The sequence below is a fragment of the Pristis pectinata genome, chromosome 9 (assembly GCF_009764475.1).
Source record: "Pristis pectinata isolate sPriPec2 chromosome 9, sPriPec2.1.pri, whole genome shotgun sequence".
Lineage (NCBI taxonomy): Eukaryota > Metazoa > Chordata > Chondrichthyes > Rhinopristiformes > Pristidae > Pristis > Pristis pectinata.
The window spans coordinates 99,372,007-99,393,324 of record NC_067413.1 but is presented as its reverse complement, the minus strand read 5'-3'; the positions used below and the strand labels follow the sequence as shown (position 1 = coordinate 99,393,324).

Genomic DNA, 21,318 nt, shown 5'->3' with positions numbered 1-21,318 from the left:
GCTAATCCCTCCTACCTACAGAGTGCTCATATCCCTCCATTTTCCTCTCATTCATGTGCCCATCCAAGCCCCTCTTAAAAGCCCCCAATGAATTTGCCTCCACCGCCCTATCAGGCAACGCATTCCAGGCATCCACCACTCTCTCAGTAAAAAACGTACCCCTCATGTCTGTTCTGAACCTACCCCCCTCACCTTAAATGCATGCCCTCTGGTACTGGATCGCCAATCTGATCCTTGGCCTCAACTCAGTTTTCCGCTCTTGAATCACCAAGTGGTCCAAAACTGTATCACAGCCTTGAACACATCTACAGCGAGAGAATCCCGAAGATTCACAGAGAAGGATCAATAATCATCCCATCTAGCGGTTGGCCCGTTACCTTGCGTCTATGCCCACTGCTGTCAGGTTGCCTTCACGGAGAAGCACTCTCACACCATCCACCTGTCCAGCCTCCTCAGCACCTTGGAGACACAAGAGACCGCAGACGCTGGAATCTGGAGCAACAAACAATCTGCTGGAGGAACTCAGTGAGTCGGGCTGTCCTGATGAAGGGTCTCGGCCCGAAACCTCGACTGTTCACCAGAGTTTCTGCAGATGCTGCCTGACCCGCTGAGTTCCTCCAGCATCTTGTGTGTGGTTGCTCCAGATTCCAGCGTCTGCAGAAACTCTGGTGTCTCCGAGTTCCTCCAGCAGATTGTTTGTGGCTCCTGAGAATCTTAACTTTTAATGAGATACCTCGGCGCACTTTCTGGTCGGTGCTGGTGATGTTTGTAGCATTATTGTATGGATAATTGGTTCAGAAGTGAGTTATGGTCACTTATGAAAAATCCAGCGTCAGGAAATATCATTCACGCCACAATTGCTGCAATGATGACTTGCATCTGCTTTTGCTCCGTTGTGAATCTGAAAACCTTTGCGGGACAAAAAGGGAGGGTTGTACTCGATTTAGGATCCATCCCATTCTGTGCGGCGATCATTCTGATACCGCGGCGGAGGGGGTGGCTGGGGCGGATTGTTTAGTTTTTCATGGTGACAGTAGTTTTGCAATGGAGGAAGTTTTCGGCCAACGTGGGACCGAGTGGAGAAGGTGCAAGGAAGGCCGCTTGTTCGACTGGACGGTGCCGACTGGTCACGGGGGGCAAGCAGAGTTGTGTCCGCAAAGAAGCCGCAGCAAGATTGGATTCCGCCGAGAATTGCGGCATTCTCCGCCTGAAAATCGGCGTTCAGTCTGCTCTAAAACCTCTTGCCTCTCATTCGAATTGTTTGAGTTTGAGAATAAGTTAAGACTGAAGGTTTGTTTCTTCGAGGTTAGTTTCTGAGCTCCTTGCACCGTTATTTCCCCCCGCAGAGACAGAGACAGAGACAAGTTTGATTCCTCGAGTTGGAGTGGCATAACAAGGGGGAGAGGGAGCGGAGGAGATTTGTGGTCTGCGTTAAGTTTCCAGGAGCTGTCAGGGGAGCTTGGAGTTTAGTGACATCACGGAAAAGCCCTGTTCTGATCAGATCTGCTTAATATAAACCAGAAGAGAGATCACAGAGAATTAGAACCAGAGCGACAGTATAATCATAGAGGATTATACATAAATCAGCAAACACCAGGCACCCTCGACTAGAAATAAGCCAGAACGCCGGAGCGTTCGGGAGAAGGCAGCAGGATCAGGTACAAATTGTTGCTCGTTGCACTGTAGATTTTTAGCAATTTTAATGAATAGAAAGAACATTTTGGAATTTAGAGCAGTGGAAACTGTCAAACAACTTCACGTCGTAAAAGAATTACAAATATCGTTAAATGAACAATCCCGTCCAAGGCAAAGAATTTCCAGACGAGTTTGTGGTTTTAACATCTTAATCATGTAAAAGAATTGGTAAGTTTGCAAAACAAGCGGGGAAGGCAGGAGCCAACCGCTGTTTTACGGTTCCAATCTCATATGTTTTATTCGAGGGGACATTTGCGAAGAACCTTTTGGATCCCCGAAATGTTTTACTGAAAGATATTACGAGAAAGTTGGAAAAAAAGTTTGGTAAAACTTGCATGAGGGTGAGGAAGTTGTCCTTGGAGAAGGGACCCAGTTCAGTGAATAGTTTCATTTGATTTCTGATGAATTAGTGGTAGAAAGATGCTTTGGTTATCCAGGTCCGTGCAACTGTTCTTGAATTCTGCGTTCTAATCATCACAGCCAGCGGCGTGATCTTCCTGTTAACACCGGTGTGATATTTGTTGACAGTCTGTGTGTGTGTGTGTGGAGTGAACCATGACATTGAACGACGCCAGACGGCGCAGTGGGTCGTCGCTGAGGCCGGTACACCAGCGCTGGAGCATCCCGGCGGACGGCAGGCAGCTGTGGACGGGCAGTGCCCACATGGTGCGCTCCAGGTCCTGCCTCCATCCTACAGAACCTTACAGGGCGAGCTGGTCCTCTGAGTCCTCCGACTCCGTCATCTCTACCGACTCCGGCAACAGTCTGTACAGAGTGGTCCTCATCGGCGAAGCGGGGGTCGGCAAGTCCACTTTGACCAGTATATTCGCCGGTTTGCAGAATAACACAGACAACTGGGACATGTTAGGGGGTAAGGATTTCACGCTTTTAATTCGTTTATTTTCGGTTCAGAACTTCTATCGCATTCAGAATGTGCTGGGGTCCCAACTACTCCAGGCTCACCAGGGTCAGGGACAGCTTCTACCCCACTGTGATAAGGTTCCCTTATACCATGAGGTGGACTCTTGACCTCACAGTCTACCTTGTTGTGACCTTGCACCTTATTGCACTGCACTTTCTCTGTAACTGTAACACTTTACTGTTATTGTTTTTACCTGTACTACCTCAATGCACTATGTATTAACCCAATGTAACTGCACTGTGTAATGAATTGACCTGTACCATTGGTATGCAAGACAAGTTTTTCACAAGTGACAATAATAAACGAATACCAATGGACCAGAGATAACATTTCTCAGTCTGGTTATCACCAACAGCAAATATGGGTAGAGGGGAGGATGCCAAGAGGTTTCATGGATGGTAAATTGGTTTATTATTGTCACTTGTACCGAGGTACAGTGAAAAACTTGTCTTACATTCTATTCATACAGATCAATTCATTACACGGTGCCTTGAGGTAGTACAGGGTAAAACAATGACAGAATGCAGAATAAAGTGTTACAGTTACAGAGAAAGTGCAGTGCAGGCAGACAATAAGGCGCAAGGTCATAATGAGGTAGATTGTGAGGTCAAGTCTATCTCATGGTTAGACAAGTGGGCGACAATACTGCAGGAGGGAGCATAATGTGGAAAAATGTGAGCTTAACCACTTTGGTGGTACAAAAAACAGATTTTGAACACAAATGTGCGGCAGGCAAATGGTATGTTGTCCTTTATCACAAAAGGATTTGAATCCAAGAATAAAGACATCTGACTACAATTACGGAGGCACTGGTGACATTGCACCCAGAATATTGTTAACAACTTTAGCTGGCTTACCTAAAAGAGGACATACCCCCCACAGTGACAGTTCACCAGACTGGGATGTGGGTCTGTCACATGAGAAGAGATTGAGAAGTCTGGGCCTCATTAGGAAGAATGAGAGGAGAACTCACTGAGTCGTGCATGATTGTCAGGGAGGCTCATGTTGTCTTCCATGATCCAAAGCATTTATGCAATTAATTGTTTTGAGGTGATGTTTTGAGGTAAGCAAATGGCACAGTGAATTTGCACAGAGTAGGTTTCCACAGACAGCAATAAGATAAATGACTGTATATTGTTTTATATGGACAAGTTTGTTTGAGAAGCAGATACTGATCGGGTTATAGTGAGAACTTCCTGTTCTGCTCTGAAGGGCGACATAGGATCTTTTACACCCATCTCAGAAGACACAGGGGGCCTTTGTTTAATGTCCTATTCAAGAAGTGACACATCCAACAGTACTGCACTAAAATGTCAGCCTATACTTTGAGCACAAGTCTTTGATGTGCAGCAAGAACACACAATCTCTGAATATGCAGACTTCTTTGGCATGTACAGTGGAAAATTATTTTGGAACCAATTACCTTTCTTGTCTACTCCTGCCAAGACATTCTGTGTTAGTTCAGAACGCTTAACTCTGTAAGAATGAGCTTGATAAAGAATACTAATGCTTAAGGCAATAATGCTGAGACCACAGTGTTCATGTCACATGTGGCTCATTGACATACAGCTTGTGCCTCTTCAAGAGCTCTCATTTCTGTATTAGAATGTGAAATGTTATTAGGTGAGTGGATCATAATTACATTGCATTTCCCATTATATCCTGCTAACTCCAGACCATCAGATAATTACTGTTCCAGAGTCCAGAAACATAATCAGTGGGTACATGGTTAAAATAGGAACCATTGATGTAAACAAGAACCAGCCCTCAAACTGCTTCCAGTGAATGTATTGATAATTATAAACAGTGATAGGTTTTGAAATCTCAAGTTGCAGCTGTGCAAAGACTGCTGTCTTTTAGAGCAGCAGGTAGCCACTTACACAATTGGTTTTAAAGCTGGTCATTGTATTATACCAACAATGACTGGTGCCACAATATGTACATATACATAGATATGGTTGTTCAATATGAGAACAGAGCAAATACAACATGACCATAAGGCAATCTGGTTGGTAAAAACTTTAGAGGATTTGGCTATAACTATAGTTGCATTTTTAATGAAGATGCCAGAAATATAAAATAAAAACAGAAGATGCTGGAAACACTCAACAGTTCAGTGTTCATGGAAGGGGAAACATTTAATGCTTTGGATCTGGGACCATTCGACGGAACTCAGTTCCCAGACCTGAAATGTTAACTATTTCTCCCTCACAGATACTGCCTGACCTGCTGAGTGTTTCCAGCGTCTTTGGTTTTGTTGCATTTTCAGTATGATTGTATGTGTATATTTGGTGGGGTGATGCACAGGACATAAAGTAATTATGTGGCTCTTTTGTTATTGTCGATATGGCTCCAGAGTTCCATAAGTGTGAGTACTATTGGTTTAGGATATCTTATTCTGCAGTGAAATAAAAGTGATGGTGTTGAACTGTAGCTGAATTTCATCCCACTCTGGAATTAAAGCAGGTGATACTCTTTGGAGAAGGCAGCTTACACTTGTGGGTAGTCACTACTTAAAATAGTGCTGGCTAACAATCTTGTATAAGTGGAATTCAAGGTATACTTTTGATCTCCTAGATAGTTGATAAACATATACAGACTTTATAAAATCTTCACTACTTTGAAAGTATGGGTTCTTCTGCATACACAGAGCTTTCTCATCATCCTAATCAAATTGCTGATCAGGCAGCTTAATTCTGCCTGACTGAAATGGATCCCTCAAACTTCTGTCTCAGAATTTTACTGTCGTCTTTGATCAATAACTGTGCGCAATTTCTACATCCTTGACCTACTGCTGCTGAAGTAGGAACAAACAGGGGCTGAAAGGCTTCAGTGAAAGAAGCACAAAAGGTTAGATATTCATCCTTGATTACACCTGCTAACCTTGCAAGATAGTCTGGTGTGAGTGTTGTCAAAATCAGAGTCGAGTTTATGGTCATATGTACAAGGCCATTAATGTACAGGTGCAATGAAAAAGTTACTTGCAGCAGCATCACAGGCACAGAGCATCAGATAAGCAGCATTCACAAGTAACACATAAATTAAACATTTTTACAAGAAAGAACACAATTAGAACAAAATAAAACAAAGTTTATTTCAATGCACAGTGATCAAAGTGCATAGTGTTGCTAAACTCTAGTGATTAGGGTTGTGTTATTTGGTTCAAGAACCGAATGGTTGAAGGGAAGTAGCTGTTCCTGAACTGATGGTGTGGTTCTTCAGGCTTCTGTATCTCCTGCCTGATGGTAGCTGCGAGAAGATGGCATGGCCCCGATGGTGGGGACCTTTGATGATGGATGTTGCCTTCTTGAGGCAGCACCTCCTGTAGATACTCCTGATGGTGGGGAGGGATGTGCCCGTGATGTATTGGGCAGACTCCACTACTCTCTGCAGCTTCTTACGTTCCTGCGCATTCGAATTGCCGTCCCAGACCATGACGCAACCAGTCAGGACGCTTTCAATGGTACATCTGTAGAAGTTTGTTAGAGTGTTCAGCGACATACCAAACAAGCCGTCTGACGTTCAGTACCATTGAATGTTCTCCACTTTCCTGGGTAGGCAGAAGGTGAACAAGAAGCTCAATATCTTTCAGGATGAAAAAAATAGCCCTGATCAACACCCATTCACTAGCTTATAGGTTTTCTTTCACTGAAATGCCACACTGTTCTATTTATGTCATAATGCTGCAAGATGCCATGAGACCTCTGTTGTAATACACTTGTCTGAATTGGACAGTTAACCCTACTCTGTCATTTTTACTGGGTCAAAATCTTGGATCTCTCTACCCAGATGCTTCCTGTAAGGCAACCCCTCGGAATCAAGGATTACTTGGTTCCACTCCAATTCTCTGGTTCTGAGGTGACTGATAGGTCAATATGGGACCCACAGACTCTCTACAGATGAGGCAGGAGGTTTTTGATCAGTTGGATAGTTTGCCAGATGTTGCTCCTGCTGCCTTTTGTGCGACCTGAGGTTCTTAATGCCATCCTGAATTCTTCATCTCCTCTTCGAGCTGTCATGGACGAGGGAATCCAGTGAGTGGGTGGGGTTATTACATCTTTCAAGGATTTGTCTGCCTGGTAATTTCTTGCCATGACAAGAGCTTGGAAGAGAATGGTTTGGGAGCCTAATGTTAAGCATGCAAACAATATGGCTTGCCCATTGGAGCTGATGGAATGTAGTGAGAACCTAGGAAAGGTCGCTGACATTGGTTCACTTTTCCTATCAGTAGATTTGGAGGATTCGCAGAGAAAACGTTGTTGGTATCTTTCCTTTGCCTTGTGTGCCTACTGTAGTTGTTCCTGTCACAGGAACACGTGGACGTGCAGGGAGCACTGCTGCCTGGTTCCATGAGCTTTATTCTGGATTTGAGGTCTCGATCTTCAATCTATTCCTTGGCAAAGACTGTGCTGGAGCACTGAAGACAAAGATTAAAGCTTGCTTTCACCAATAGGGGGCTCCCAAGACATAGGAAGTGGTCCATGTTTCCAGGGTCTTGTCACAGACCTTTACTTTCAAAGGATGCTGTAGAATGGGAGCAGGTTATTAGAGTATCTCTGTGGACGTTGTTTGCTTACGTGAATGAGTCACCAATGTCTTGGAGCTTGGCCGCCGAACATGTGTACACACAAACAATGTCTGCCTGCCTCAGCTTGCTGACAATTAGCATGACCTTAGTTCTGGAGCATAGTGGCCTCATGTGTCAGCTTATCAACATTGTGATAAAGCCACGATGCAGGCTGCAGCAGTTCAAGAGACTCCGTCATCGTCTTCTGAAGTACAGCTAGGAGTGGTCAACAAATGCCTGTCTTGCCAGCAAGCCCGTATCATGAGAATTACTTAAAAATATCCTTCTGTCATTTACAAGGCAATCTGTTAAGAAGTCTTCAGCATTAGAGAATTTTTTGCAATATGTTACGTCACATTGCAGCCCAAATTAATTTTGTTACCAAATACAGAATCAGAAGTATAAGCTTGCATTCCTTCTGGGATGTTCTTGCACACTGTGAGCTCAGTCAGGGAGGTCTGAGCACTGATATAATCACTCTTAAGGTATCTTCATTGCAGCTCATAATGCAACATTCAACACGTTTGGATGCAAATGCAAATAGATTCAAAGTAACTGTTAGATTTGGATAAATTGTACAATTTCGTGAGGCTCACTTATTTCCATTGTACAATTAAAAGTTTATACTTGATTGCATTTTTTAATAGACCCTAAAGGTTCAATTTATTTAATTGATTCAGAATTTACTTTGAAGTAACTGCTAAATTCAATGTTTTGAGTGTTTAAAGGAAGCTTTTTTTAGACAGAGCGTCACTTGCTTTCCGATATAATCAGAATACATTTGAAAATTGCAATTATAAAATACAATTGAAAACTGATATAAACATGCTTTGTGGACCATTCCACAAATTTCCCCTGTTTTTTCTTAGACATCATGTTAATAGTGCAACAAAAATATACCTCAATGTTTTCTAGTTACTACATCAGTTGTTGAATAAAATCATTTTTAAGAATGCTTGATTTCACAGAGCTGCATTAATTATGATGAAGGATTTTATCTAGCCTGTATCGATGAATGAGAAGAATGTTATCATATTTGCTTTTTCCATTAAGCAGAAACTATTTAAAAATCCCAGCATGCTGTCACTGAATGGTGATAAACTGCACAAATGAAAGCTAATTAATCCCTCCCTAACCTAGGGCTACTAAAATTCACTCCCACCCTGATTAAGGTCGGCTCATTCAGAACAGTCAAGGAATTTAACCTGGTTTAATGTGGCTCAGGTATTCACTGGTTAAACTCAATGAGTAACAAGAGAAGCATGCTGATAATGTTATTGGAACTTGCTCGTGGGATGTTTTGAAGCTGACAGAGTGAGGGGCCAAAATAATTTGCAATCACAAAACATGTACCTTGTTGACTATTTTACACTATGCATTGTGTGCAAAATTGATAATCTATATCTTTGAAAGGTTGGAAAGGGGAAAGTCACAGCAGTACTCTATAGGATTTTGGAGCTTTACTCCACAACTCTCCGCACCATATGTTACTCAAAAATGTTTGGTGTGGAATCTGGATGGTAACCCTTCCATAATGTTTCCACAAATTATATCATCAATACTTGATGTTTAACCTTCTGTTCCCTGGTTAATTATATTCTATCTAAACATCTTTTTATGAGGAAAAATAATACGGTGAAACCCTCTGTATTAAACATGAAGCTTGTAAATTATTATCGAAGTGTTGCCTCATTTTAAAACATTGTAATACACCGCAGCTACTGAAATCTTCCCAGGAACAACTTTTATTTACATAACACATGATGTCATAAAAATATGCCACAGCACCTAACAGGAGCATTTGACATTGTGTCACATGGGGAAATATTAAAACAGATGACCACAAACTTGCTCTACGAGTTAGATTTAAGTCATGACCTGGCGAAGAGATGGAAAAGAAAAGTTTAGAGGCAAAACAGTCAATAGAATGTCCACCAGTGGCGAGCAAAGAAAATTGGGGTGTTCAGACAAGAACTAGAGGAAAAGAATTCTAACAGTTATTATCCCCATATATTGTACCCACATATTTAGCTAAGGAACAGTTGTGATCTGGAACTCACTGCTTAATAGGGTGGGGGAAACAGTATCAATTAGTGGCTTTAAGAGATTTAGATAGATACTTGGGAGAGGACAACAGGTAAAGATCAGTGAATTGGGGCTGATGGAGTTGCCCTAGGATGAACTAGCACAGACTCAATGGGATAAATGGTCTCCTCTGCCATAACAATTTAATGATTCTATGTTGATGATTAATAAACAGAACAATACCATGTATTAATGTTGAATTTCTATGGTGGGTCGATCTTGTAAATATCCATTTCCTTATTCTTTGTAGAAGACACCTATGAACGAACGATTACAGTTGATGGCGAGGGCACTACTCTTATTGTAATGGATACATGGGAAAACAAGGTAGTACAATTACTTCCTATCGTTGCAGTGAAAGTGCATGCATAAGTCATTCAGTCTGTATTTATGGATTTCTTCAATAAAGATGCCTGTCATGTATGAACATATTGGTTAAACTGCATTAAATACCTTGTAGCTCCAAGAATACCTCAAATTTCAAGCCTCTATCAGCCTGCCAAAGTAACACACCCACTGTCCATGAAACAAGTATTTGTAACGTAAGATATTTTGCGTGGTTGTAACATGAAAGTTAGTAAGCAGAAGTAGGAATTTTTGTTTACAATTGGCAGCCCTGTACAACACTGTAGAACTACACATGAAGTTTTTTAGTAAATGGAGTTCCATACACAGAAATGAGAACGGTGTATTTTGGCAGAAGGTATGAAAAGAGATAATATAGATATTTTGACTTTGTAGTAAAGGGTAGGTAGGTGCAGGAGGGGCCTGAGAGTTTACATCCATAGAGCTTTGAGGGTGATAGGACATATTGAGAGAATAGTTAGCAAAGCATTTAGGGTCTTGGGCTTCATGAGTAGTGTTATTGAGTAGAATATCAGGGAAGTTATTGCTGAACCTTCACAGTGCTCTGACTAGACCACATTTCGAGTATTGCATCCAGTTCTGGTCATTGCACTTTGGGAAGGATACAAAGGCCCTTGAGAGATTGCGGAGAAGATTTACCAGAATGGTTGTAGGGATGAAGGGGTACAAGCCAGAAAGACCGTTGGTGAAGCTGCAATCCTCCTTGAATCAAAAGAGATTTGATAGAGGTGTACAAGATGATGGTGGGTTTAGATAAGGTTGACATGAAAAAGTACTTCCCATTAGCTGATGGTTCAAGGACAAGGGTCACAGATTTAACATTTTGGGCAAGAGATACCTTTGAGGAAGTGACTTGGAACTTGCTGTCATTGAGGTTGTTGAAAGAAGAGATGATCAAAGATTTTGAAAGGAAATTGGATAGACTTTGTGTAAACTAAACATGCAAGATTAGGGGGGAATAGAACTGAGTGGATTTCTTTATGCAAACGAGTATAAACTTGAAGGACTGAATAACTTCCTTCTCTTTATAATGACTTCTTGAATCCAGAAGTTAAAAACGAGATTAGAAGAAAATAATTTGCACTTACCTTCCATTTGTAAATCACACATTTTGTACACGCCTGGTACACCTGTATTCCGTGGACCATCAGGAAATTGTACCAAACATTCCTACCACATAATTGTCCCCAATACTTATGTCAATTCTCCAGCATATTTCATACGCTGGATTACACATTTAATCAGATAAGATTTCTTTATTAGTCACATGTACATCGAAATACACAGTGAAATGCATCTTTTGCATAGAGTGTTCTGGGGCCAGCCCGCAAGTGTCGCCAAGCTTCCGGTGCCAACACAGCATGCCCACAACTTCCTAACCTGTACGTCTTTGGAATGTGGGAGGAAACCAGAGCACCCGGAGGAAACCCACGCAGACACGGGGAGAATGTACAAACTCCTTACAGTCAGCAGCTGGAATAGAACCTAGGTCGCTGGCGCTGTAATAGTGTTACGCTAACTGCTACGCTACCGTGCCAGCCTTTCATGTAGCATGTAGCATGGCTTTCTAACCTACCAACAGATATTGATCATAAGTTTGCAGCCTTTAACCTTTGTTGGTCCCTCACTGTAAAATCATACATGTATTAAAAGTTCTTGCTGGAACACCAATTTGATTTTCACTGACTCTCCCATATTGATGTCCCACGCTACCCGTTGGCTGCCCTGGCCCTGATGATTGCTGTGGTGGCAGCCAATCATGGCACATGACCCAATCTTTTTATGGGAGGCTCCTTTACCCAACACTGTGCTGCTTAACCCTTCCTTTAACCTTGATTTCTCCCCTTTACACCTCGACTCAAGAAAGGAAGGATTAGAAAAAACAGGAAGCCCATAGACCAGTTAGCCTGACATCTGTCATTGTGAAACTGCTAGAATCCATTAGTAATGAAATACTAGCAAGACTTAATACAATCAAGCAGAGTCAACATGGTTTTTGCAGAAAGGAAATCCTGTTTATTCGAGGATGTACCATGTTGGGCAGGTGAAGGGGAACCAATAGATGTGTATTTGGATCTCAACTAGACATTCGACTGAAGTCCACACACAAGATGAGAGTTCTTGCATTGGGGCTGACATGCTAACGAGGATAGGAGATTGGTTATCTAACAGAATAAGTCAGGATAAATGGACACATTCCAGGATTGCAAGCTACACATAGTGAGATGGCACAGGGGTCAGTGCTGAGCCCCAATGATTTACAATCGATGTTCATGACTTAGGTGATGCAACCAAGTACATTGTAGCCAAATTCACTGACAAAAAAGCTCAGAGACCCAGGTTTTATCCTGATCTCGTGTGCTGTCTGTGTGAAGTTTGCCTGTTCTCTCTGTGATCCATGCTCTAGTTTCCTCTCCTACTCCAAAGATGTGCTGGAGGACATAGACCCTAATAGGTTCTGTCAGTGTCTTTACAAGATAAATGGAAAGCCAGTTTTGCAATGGACACAAATGGTCTTCAGAGGGAAATTCTGTTAAGCAAGTGGGCAAAAGATTGGAAGTTGGAGCATAATATGGGGGAAATGTGATACAATTCACTTTGGTGGGAAAAATAGGGATATGGGCCAAACTTGGGCAAATGGGGCTAGCTTAGATGGGAGTCTTGGTCAGCATGGACCAGTTGGGCCAAAGGGCCTGTTTCCCTGCTGTATGACTCTATCTGAATAGAAAAGCTGAAACGGAATGGAGAGAGATTACATTATGCTACTGTACAGAGCTAGCTGGGTGTGCTCACAAATGAAACACAGAAAGTTAACATGCAGGTGCATCAAGTAATTAGGAAAGCAAATAAGTTATTGGCTTTTATTGCAAGGGGATGGTGTATTGAAATAGGGAAGTCTTGCCTAGACAAGGCATTGGTGAGCCCACTGGGATTGAACTGGCGGATGAAGGGTTGCCTAATGAAGGAACGTTGCGCAGATAGGGTCTATTATTGGAGTAAAGAAGACTGAGAGACGACCTTAGTGAATTCTAAAGGTGCTTGACAGGGTAGATACTGAAGAGGACCTTTGCCCTCATGGGTTGATCTAGAACTACAAGGCATAGTTTTGGAATTGGGGTTTACTTATTTGAGATATGGCTGAGGGGCAATTTAATTTCTCAGAGTATCATGGATCTTTGGAATTCTTAATAAAGGCTGAGTCACTGACTACTTTCAAAGTCAAGATAGATACATTTTGAGGAGTCAAACACTATGGGGATCAGGTGGGAAAATGAGATCAAGATCAAATCAGCCATGACCTTATTGAATAGCAGGGCAAGCTCACGGGATCACCTGACCTGCTCCTTTCCTTACTTCTAGAATTATTGAAAATTTACGACACAGGACTAAGCCATTCATCCCATTGTAGTCATGTCAGTCAAAAAGGAGCTCTCAGCCTCATGCCTTCGTCTGGCATCCGGTCCACAGACCTGGTGCTCACACCATTCCAAATGCTGTTTAAATGTGATGACGGTTTCTGCCTCTGCCGTACTCCTACCATTGAGGAAAAACCCTTTCCTCACTTCCCATTTAGTCTATCATTTGCTTTAAATCTCTGCTACCTGATTTTTGTCCCTTTGCAAAGGGGAATCGGCGCTTCCCATTTGCACCATTATAACTTTACGCACCTCAGTTAAGTCTACTCTCAGCCTCCTTCATCCCAAAGAAAGCAAACTTGGCTTATTTCAATCTTTGCTCATGGCAACATCCTCATAAACTTCCTCTGCACCTTCTCCTTTGTAGTCACGTCTTTTACTGAGGTGATCAGAATGGACAAGAATGCACATGTTACAATCTCACTTATGCTGTCAACAGTGTGAGCATAACCTCCCTGCTCTTACATTCTCTCCCTTGACTAATAAACAAAAAACACCCCTGGTGCCTTTTGAAGCGTTTATTGACCTGTCCTGCTTGTGCATGAATTCAGAAGGTTGGTTTGCAGCTACACAGGTTATCAAGAAGGCAAATGCAATGCAGCCTTCATTGCTGGAGGGATTGAATTTAAGAGCAGGGAGGTTATGCTGCAACTGTACAGGGTACTGGTGAGGCTGCACCTGGAGTACTGTGTGCAGTTCTGGTCTCCTTACTTGAGGAAAGATATACTGGCTTTGGAGGCAGTGCAGAGGAGGTTCACCAGGTTGATTCTGGAGATGAGGGGGTTAGCCTATGAGGAGAGATTGAGTTGCCTGGGACTATACTCGTTGGAATTCAGAAGAATGAGAGGGGATCTTATAGAAACATGTAAAATTATGAAAGAGGTAGATAAGATAGAGGTAGGAAGGTCGTTTCCACTGGTAGGCGAGACTGGAACCAAGGGACATAGCCTCAAGATTTGGGGGAGTAGACTTAGGATGGAGATGAGGAGAGACTGCTTTTCCCAGAGAGTAGTGAATCTGTGGAATTCTCTGCCCAGGGGAACAGTAGAGACTACCTCATTAAATATATTTAAGACACAGATAGATTTTTGCATAGTAGGGGAATTAAGGGTTATGGGGAAAAGGCAGGTAGGTGGATCTGAGTCCACGGACAGATCAGCCATGATCTTATTGAATGGCAGAGCAGGCTCGACGGGCCGGACGGCCTCCTCCTGCTCCTATTTCTTATGTTCTTACGTTCTTAAGGATTTCATGGCAGTCAAAACCCTCCTTTGCATTCAGCAGAGTTGATGTCTCAGGTCAAAGGCCTTTCATCAGCATGGACCTGAAATGATAACTCAGTTTCTGTTTCAGAATCAGAATCAGAATCAGGTTTTATTATCACTGAGTTATATGTCGTGAAATGTGTTGTTTTGCGGCAGCAGTACAGTGCAAAGACATAAAATTACTATAAATTACAAAATAAATACTGTAAAAAAAGGAATAAGGAGGTAGTGTTCATGGGTTAATACACAAAAAGTGCTGGGGGAACTCAGCAGGTCAGGCAGCATCCATGGAGGGAAATAAACAGCCGATGTTTCGGGCCGAGACCCTCCATCAGGATGCACAAAAAAGCATCTGCAGAATTTCTTGTTCATGGGTTCGTTCAGAAATCTGACGGCGGAGGGGAAGAAGCTGTTCCTAAAACGTTGAATGTGGGTCTTCAGGCTCCTGTACCTCCTCCCCGATGGTAGTAACGAGGAGAGGGCATGTCCCAGATGGTGAGGGTCCTTAGTGATGGATGCTGCCTTCTTCAGGCACTGCCTCTTGAAGATGTCCTCGATGGTGGGGAGGGTTGTGCCATTTCTACAGACGCTGCCTGGCCTGCTGAGTGTTTCCAGCATTTCCTGTTTCTATTTCAGATTTCCAGCATCAACAGTTGTTATCTCCTCCCATTTATTATGTCTTCCCATGCCTGATTGCACCTTCTGAAGTGCATTACCTCACACTTCTCTGATTAGATTTCATTTGTCATTTTCCTGCCCAATTGACCAGATCATCTTTTATCTTCCTGCTGCCTAAAGCTTTCCTCCTCACTGTCAACCACACAGATAATACCATGTTGTTTTTATTTCCCCCCCTCCCAATTGTCTCTCTGCCCTCTTCGTGTGTCGTCTACTCCCTCTCTGATTTTTGGCCCTTCCCAATGTCATTTTCCCTCATCTCCATGGCAGCCTGTGTGGCTCCCATGGTGAATGCACTTTAACCGAGCTGACTCACTTCCCAGCAGGCTGTGGATGAGGAGACTGCAGCTGTGGCTCGGGCAACGGCTGCCGCCTCTGAACGCGCATCAGCCTCTAATGTGTTTAAACTGGAGGAAACCATAGCAGCAATTTCTTAAAGCAAGGATGCTCCAATTCAGCAATTTTTTTGGGGACCTATGATATGACATTGATTTTGCAATTTTTTTGGTTTTACAATGGGCAAGACATCGTGCTCATTTAAACAAACCAAAAATTAGTGAAATCCCATTTCTGAGTTTATGCCCTTAACTGGAGATCAGAATGGACTCTTTTCTGAGGAGACGTAATTGAAAAGATCATGGTGGTCCCTTCCAGAGCTGTAATGGTTTGTGAGAATTATGGTGGTTTCCCTTGAAGCGCAGAGATGCACTATGTTTTTTTATAGATGTGCTATGTAGTCTTATTAATTTTATACACAATTGTCCCTAAAGATAACTCAACTTGTCCATTATTTATTAAAATTAATCACTCTTTGCGATTGTAAACATATGAATTAGAAGTAGGAGTAGACCCCTCGCCCTCTTGAGCCTGTTCCACTGTTCAATAAGACCCTGGGTGATCTGATTGTAACCTCAACTCTGTTTTCTTGTCTACCCCCGGTAACCTGTCACTTCCTTAGCCAGATTGTGTCTGTGTCTGGCTTTAAATATTCAGAGACATTGCTTCCACTGCCCTTTGAAGATTTCCAAAGACTGGCGAACCTCCCTGTCTCGCTACCAATTACTTTGCTGCCCCTGCCTACTAGCCTTTTGCAAATCATGCATGTGGATTCCCAGATCCCTCTGCACCTCAGAGCTCTGTAACCTTCACCATTTAAATAACATTCCTTTTTATTTTTCCTGTCAAAATGGATATTTTCACATATCACACTCTGCCAGATCTTTGCCTACTCCCTTGACTTATCTGCATCCTGTGGGAGCTTTTCATGCCACATTTACAACTTATTTTTCTATCCAGCTTTGACGTCATCAGCACATTTAGCAACATACATTCGATGCCTTCAAGACATTTATACAAATTGTAAGGTATTAATGCAAACATTAGTTGCTGTGCATAGAAAATAACCCAGGGAAGATGCACTGTACAAACACCACATAGGAAAGAGTTAAATTTGTGGTGATTGTCACGTTTTCTTTTGCAAAGATTATACCAGGGGTTTTATGAACCTTAGAACGGAACAGATCAATTGAGTAAATATAACCTATGTAGTTTCTGTTCAGTGGATTTTGCTCGTGAGGATCTGGCTATTTTCTGTGGTATGTTGCATTGTAACTGAGAGCAGCTTGTAAACTGGGGCAGATCTTTCTTTTAATTGTTGCATCTGGTGATCTTTATAAAGAAATAGAATTGATTCTGATCTTTTTGTATCAATTTATGTTTGGTAACAGGATGAAGATAACTGGGTACAGGATCACTGTATGCAGATAGGAGACGCATACCTTATCGTCTACTCCATCACAGACAGAGCAAGCTTTGAGAAAGCTTCTGAGCTTCGCATCCAGCTCCGGAGAATCCGACAGGCTGAAGATATTCCAATTATACTAGTTGGGAATAAGTGTGATCTTGTGCGCTGCCGGGAAGTATCTGTGGCAGGTATGTTTCTCCTAATAATCTAGTGTTCTAGATTTGGCATTGGATATGCATGGTCTAGGTGATGACAGAGACTCTGTCCTGTATAGGAACATTGGATGCTGGGGCTTAGATTGGAAACAGATCCCTGAAGATTTGGCCAGCCATTTATATTTTATAAAGCAACCAGACACCTTTCACCCAATCCAGGATTCTTTTCCAGGATTTCCAATCCTACTCACCAGGAGGGTGTTCCAAAGAAGCATCTAAAACCTCCCGAAAATCCAGTAAGTGCATTTCAGCACTTGGCAGATTGATAATTTTTAGCAGCACTTCCTGGAGAATTTACAGATTAATATTTGGGTTTTAAAATCCTTAGGAGTTTTACAAATATATTTCAATCAGATTAATAATTCTCCAGCCTGGTTTAATTTTACCTCTTTAGCCCAAATTTTGTCCACCATTTCTGGCCTTTCCAATCCTGCCCCCTTGAAGTTATTGGTTCCTGGCTGGGTCTATGACTTTCGATGCTATTCATTATCTACCCAAGTGAACATTATGTATTTACAAGACCCAAATTTCATGAGAGAATGAAAACAAAAATAGTTACCTGAATAATAGTGCATCAAACATTTTAATTGTTTTACATTTGTTTTACTTGTTGTGGAATGAGACCAACACAGGTCCACACATATAATTGAGGAGGATTGGTATTGGTTTTGGTTTATTATTGTCACTTGTACTGAGGTACAGTGAAAAACTTGTCCTTGCACACTGATCGTACAGGTCAATTCATTCCACAGTGCAGTTACATTGAATTAGTACAGAGTGCATTGAGGTAGCACAGAGTGCATTGACACAGTACTCCTACACAGTACTGTGAAAATGCTCCATTGTTAGATCTGCCTTTGTTCTTTGTTGACACGAATCTGAGGAGCTGTTTGCTCATTAAAGTCAATGTTAAGCGTCCTGTGTCACAACTTAAGGACCAGAAATTTCCAATCCTTGCACAGCGTAGCCTTTCATCCCTCATCATTTACCTCAAAATATTGATTGCTTTTTTGTGGTTTTTTTGTATGCTCTTGCAGACAGACACCTGAGTTTGCCTGTGTGACAATTATTACTGCAATAAGAAGGAATTTATTGTGACATTCTGAGATAATTGACGTAACATGGGCACTTTAAAATGAAAATGTTATTTGTTATTGCTTGAACATCATTCAGAAAATGATGCACCAGCGAACCAACAGACTTAAAAGGCACATCTCCCTGTTTAGGTCCAGTTAAGTCTTGATTTCTAGTTGCAATCCCAACACTGTCAAAGAGGACTATTTCTTTATTTTCTTTGTTTTAAAAGTTTAAAGAAACCAACCAGAAGTATATTAATTTCCTTGCGTCTGCAGTCTATAAAATACTGAATTTTTTCAGGAAACTTCATATAAAGAATTGATGTGAACTTGTTAGGGAAAAAGTTGACAGCTAAAGAGCTAGGAACAAATTACCTCAATCAGAAATCTCATATGTATTTTTAAAATACTTTCTCATTTGCAGAGGGGAGATCTTGTGCTGTTGTTTTTGACTGCAAATTCATCGAGACTTCTGCTGCAGTCCAGCATAACGTACAGGAGCTCTTTGAAGGAATCGTGCGACAGGTCCGGCTTAGGAGAGACAGCAAAGAAGTGAACGAGCGAAGAATGGCCCAATACAAAAGGAGAGAAAGCTTTCCCAGGAAAGCCCGGCGCTTTTTGGATAGACTAGTCGCAAAAAACAATAAAAAGATGGCTTATAAAGTGCGATCAAAATCTTGTCATGACCTTTCTGTACTATAAAAAAACATGGATTGCCATAGTTTAAATGGTGACAGTTAAATTAGCAGGCTATTATTATGAAGGTTTTGGTTAATCAATCTATATTAGATTACATACTTGGACTCAATTGGTTTGCAGTTGTGTCTAATTTTAGAGTTGTGTTTGAATACATGATAGCACCACTTCTATATTGGTGAATATTCCCCCATTGTTTGTCAATGAAAAGTTTTCAATATCATTTTATGATATTGCATCTGTTGTAGGAGCTTGTTTAGTGTTTATGTTCCTGAAATGAATTCTGGGGATGATTAAACTTCGGACAATTTTGGCATAAAACAGCTTTTCAACCTTGCAATAAACAGCAGGGTCTTTTGCCCCTGTATTGCATTGTACATCTAGTTGCTGAGAGGGGATCAAAAGCATTTCCTGATTATGACAATCTGTCATAACTTGCTGCATGATCACAAGTTAATAAGGTGGGCAAGAAATTTGTTTTAAGGTCTCTGGGATGTTGCCTCTACATTGGTCTATAATTGATAATCAGCCACCAGTTGGAATGATTTATCTGATATCGATCATCCTATCACCTGTATTGAACAAACAAATGTTCTTCTGCCAGTGGCTCAGTTGTAGAACTGGAAGGGCAGACAGGATGAATCTGCCTATTTAACACATAAACATCCCAACATGCAGTGCCCAGAGCCGTGGTAACCACCATTATATAAAAATGCCATGAAATCTAAAATACAAAATTACAATTTTATGAAGCCATTCAACCCATCACACTTGTCCCTTGTGTCTATTTGTTCCCATCCTCGAAATACTCTTTCATCTTTGGATAAATTTCAATCTTCAGTAGTTATTCAGTTTTTCACTGCCACTGTTGAGATTGTATTCCATTTAATATTGTTTGTATGAAGAAATAATTTGAATAAACCAGCATTTTTCTAAACTCTCTCTTTCAAATAACTTTCATTTTTAACTGTCATATATTTTCATATATATTTTTCCAGGAAAGATTTGTGCATTTATTATGAATAATTCAACCAAAAGTCTTTTTTAATATTGTTAATATTAATGTTGACAAAACGTTGTATTTATGATGGACGTTTCTGATTATAATCCATTTTCAAACAGAACAATGTTTATTAATTTTATTATGAACTTCAGTATATAACTTTGTGTACAGTGTGCGAGTTTGAATCTTTTTTTGTGTATATTGGTGTCTGTAAGTCTGTCGGTTTCCAAGATTAGGCCTAATAGGGTCCAATATGAGAAATAAATTCTGGTTTCTCAAAATATTGAATTAAACTCAGTCAACCAGAAAAAAAATCCCATCAAAATTCACTTCTTGGCTAAATTTGCCACTGAGTTCTTACTAAGTATACTTACTGAGAACAATTTTTATTAGTTATTCAGCAATTTTGACTTTGTGTTTTCATTGTGAAGGCTTAATAACAACACGAGAAATGAAACGTTTTGTGATTTTTATCTCCATTGAAGTTGGTAATTGTGTGCAATAGTTGGTGTATAAAATAGAGCTGGTCACTCGGTGAGAGATGTGACCAACAATGTCGTGTTGCGCGGAACAATATCGCTAGTTTCCCTGCTCCAGGTGAACTTGCCTCAGACTAGATGAATATTGCATTCTACCTGGTCTTCATTGTACATCTGGGTATGCTGCCACAGTCAGATAAGTTTAAATACGTCTTTGATTGGTTGGGAATGGGTGGGGAGTGAGACTCAGCTAACTAACAAATAAGAGACTGACCATGATTCAGAATGGTCAAGGCAATTACAAATCATTTTGGAAAATACAGAACAACAGTGTTATTAAAGCATTCTGATATTTAATATGATAGAAAAATAGTGATAGAAAAGAACCAAAAGATTGCTCAACAAAAGTGCTGCAGTAACCCATTTATTTTAAACTTTTTTGGTAAAACCACAGATCAATTTATTCTGGTCTAATTGACTGCCTATTTTAAATATTGCTTTTAAAATAATTCTTCACCTGGAAATATTTCAATAGAAGTGTGAGGTAGAAGTTTGACTTTGAATGAACATTATAATCCAGTTTTGAGATTGGTCCCCTATTATGTAGCTCTAGTTTGAAGTCACTTTTTGTAAAGGAAATTGTTAAATATTATTTCTCAGTTTCAAGATCTTCCTTTAATTGATGCCATGATATATGTTTAATATTTCATTACCACACTATTCAATGACTAAATATATGGTTTATTGTTCATACTGGAATCTTCTTTAAATCATTTAAGTATGCATTCATATTACAATATACAAATATTTAATAAAAATATCATGTATTTCAAAACATTTTACTTCTGCATTCATGATTAGAAGAGCCAACTGAGGGTGATACACTTCACAGGATACTGGAGTTAGAGTTACCCAATGTAAGAAAAACACCACAGAAATAAATTCTGGTCAGAAACGAGATGGCTGTGGCCTCCTCCATCTTGGTGGTAGAGATTGTGGGTTATAAAGGAACTTGCGTAAACGGTTTGACATTGCAGGAGTGAATTTGCAGAAGATACATGTGGCAGCCTCAGTGCACCAGTGGTGCATAGAACATAGAACATTACAGCAC

The 21,318-nt window shown here is 41.0% G+C and overlaps 1 protein-coding gene across 1 annotated transcript; it reads left to right on the top strand.

Annotated features, from left to right (window-relative positions):
* Window positions 1-880: 880 nt before the first annotated feature.
* On the top strand, window positions 881-20,971 carry gem (GTP binding protein overexpressed in skeletal muscle). The gene is made up of 5 exons (XM_052023190.1): window positions 881-1,658; window positions 2,224-2,566; window positions 9,520-9,596; window positions 16,722-16,926; window positions 18,454-20,971. Exons 2-5 carry the CDS (start codon window positions 2,251-2,253, stop codon window positions 18,729-18,731), a joined length of 876 nt encoding a protein of 291 aa, XP_051879150.1. The 5' UTR covers window positions 881-1,658; window positions 2,224-2,250; the 3' UTR covers window positions 18,732-20,971.
* The last annotated feature ends 347 nt before the right edge of the window (window positions 20,972-21,318 follow it).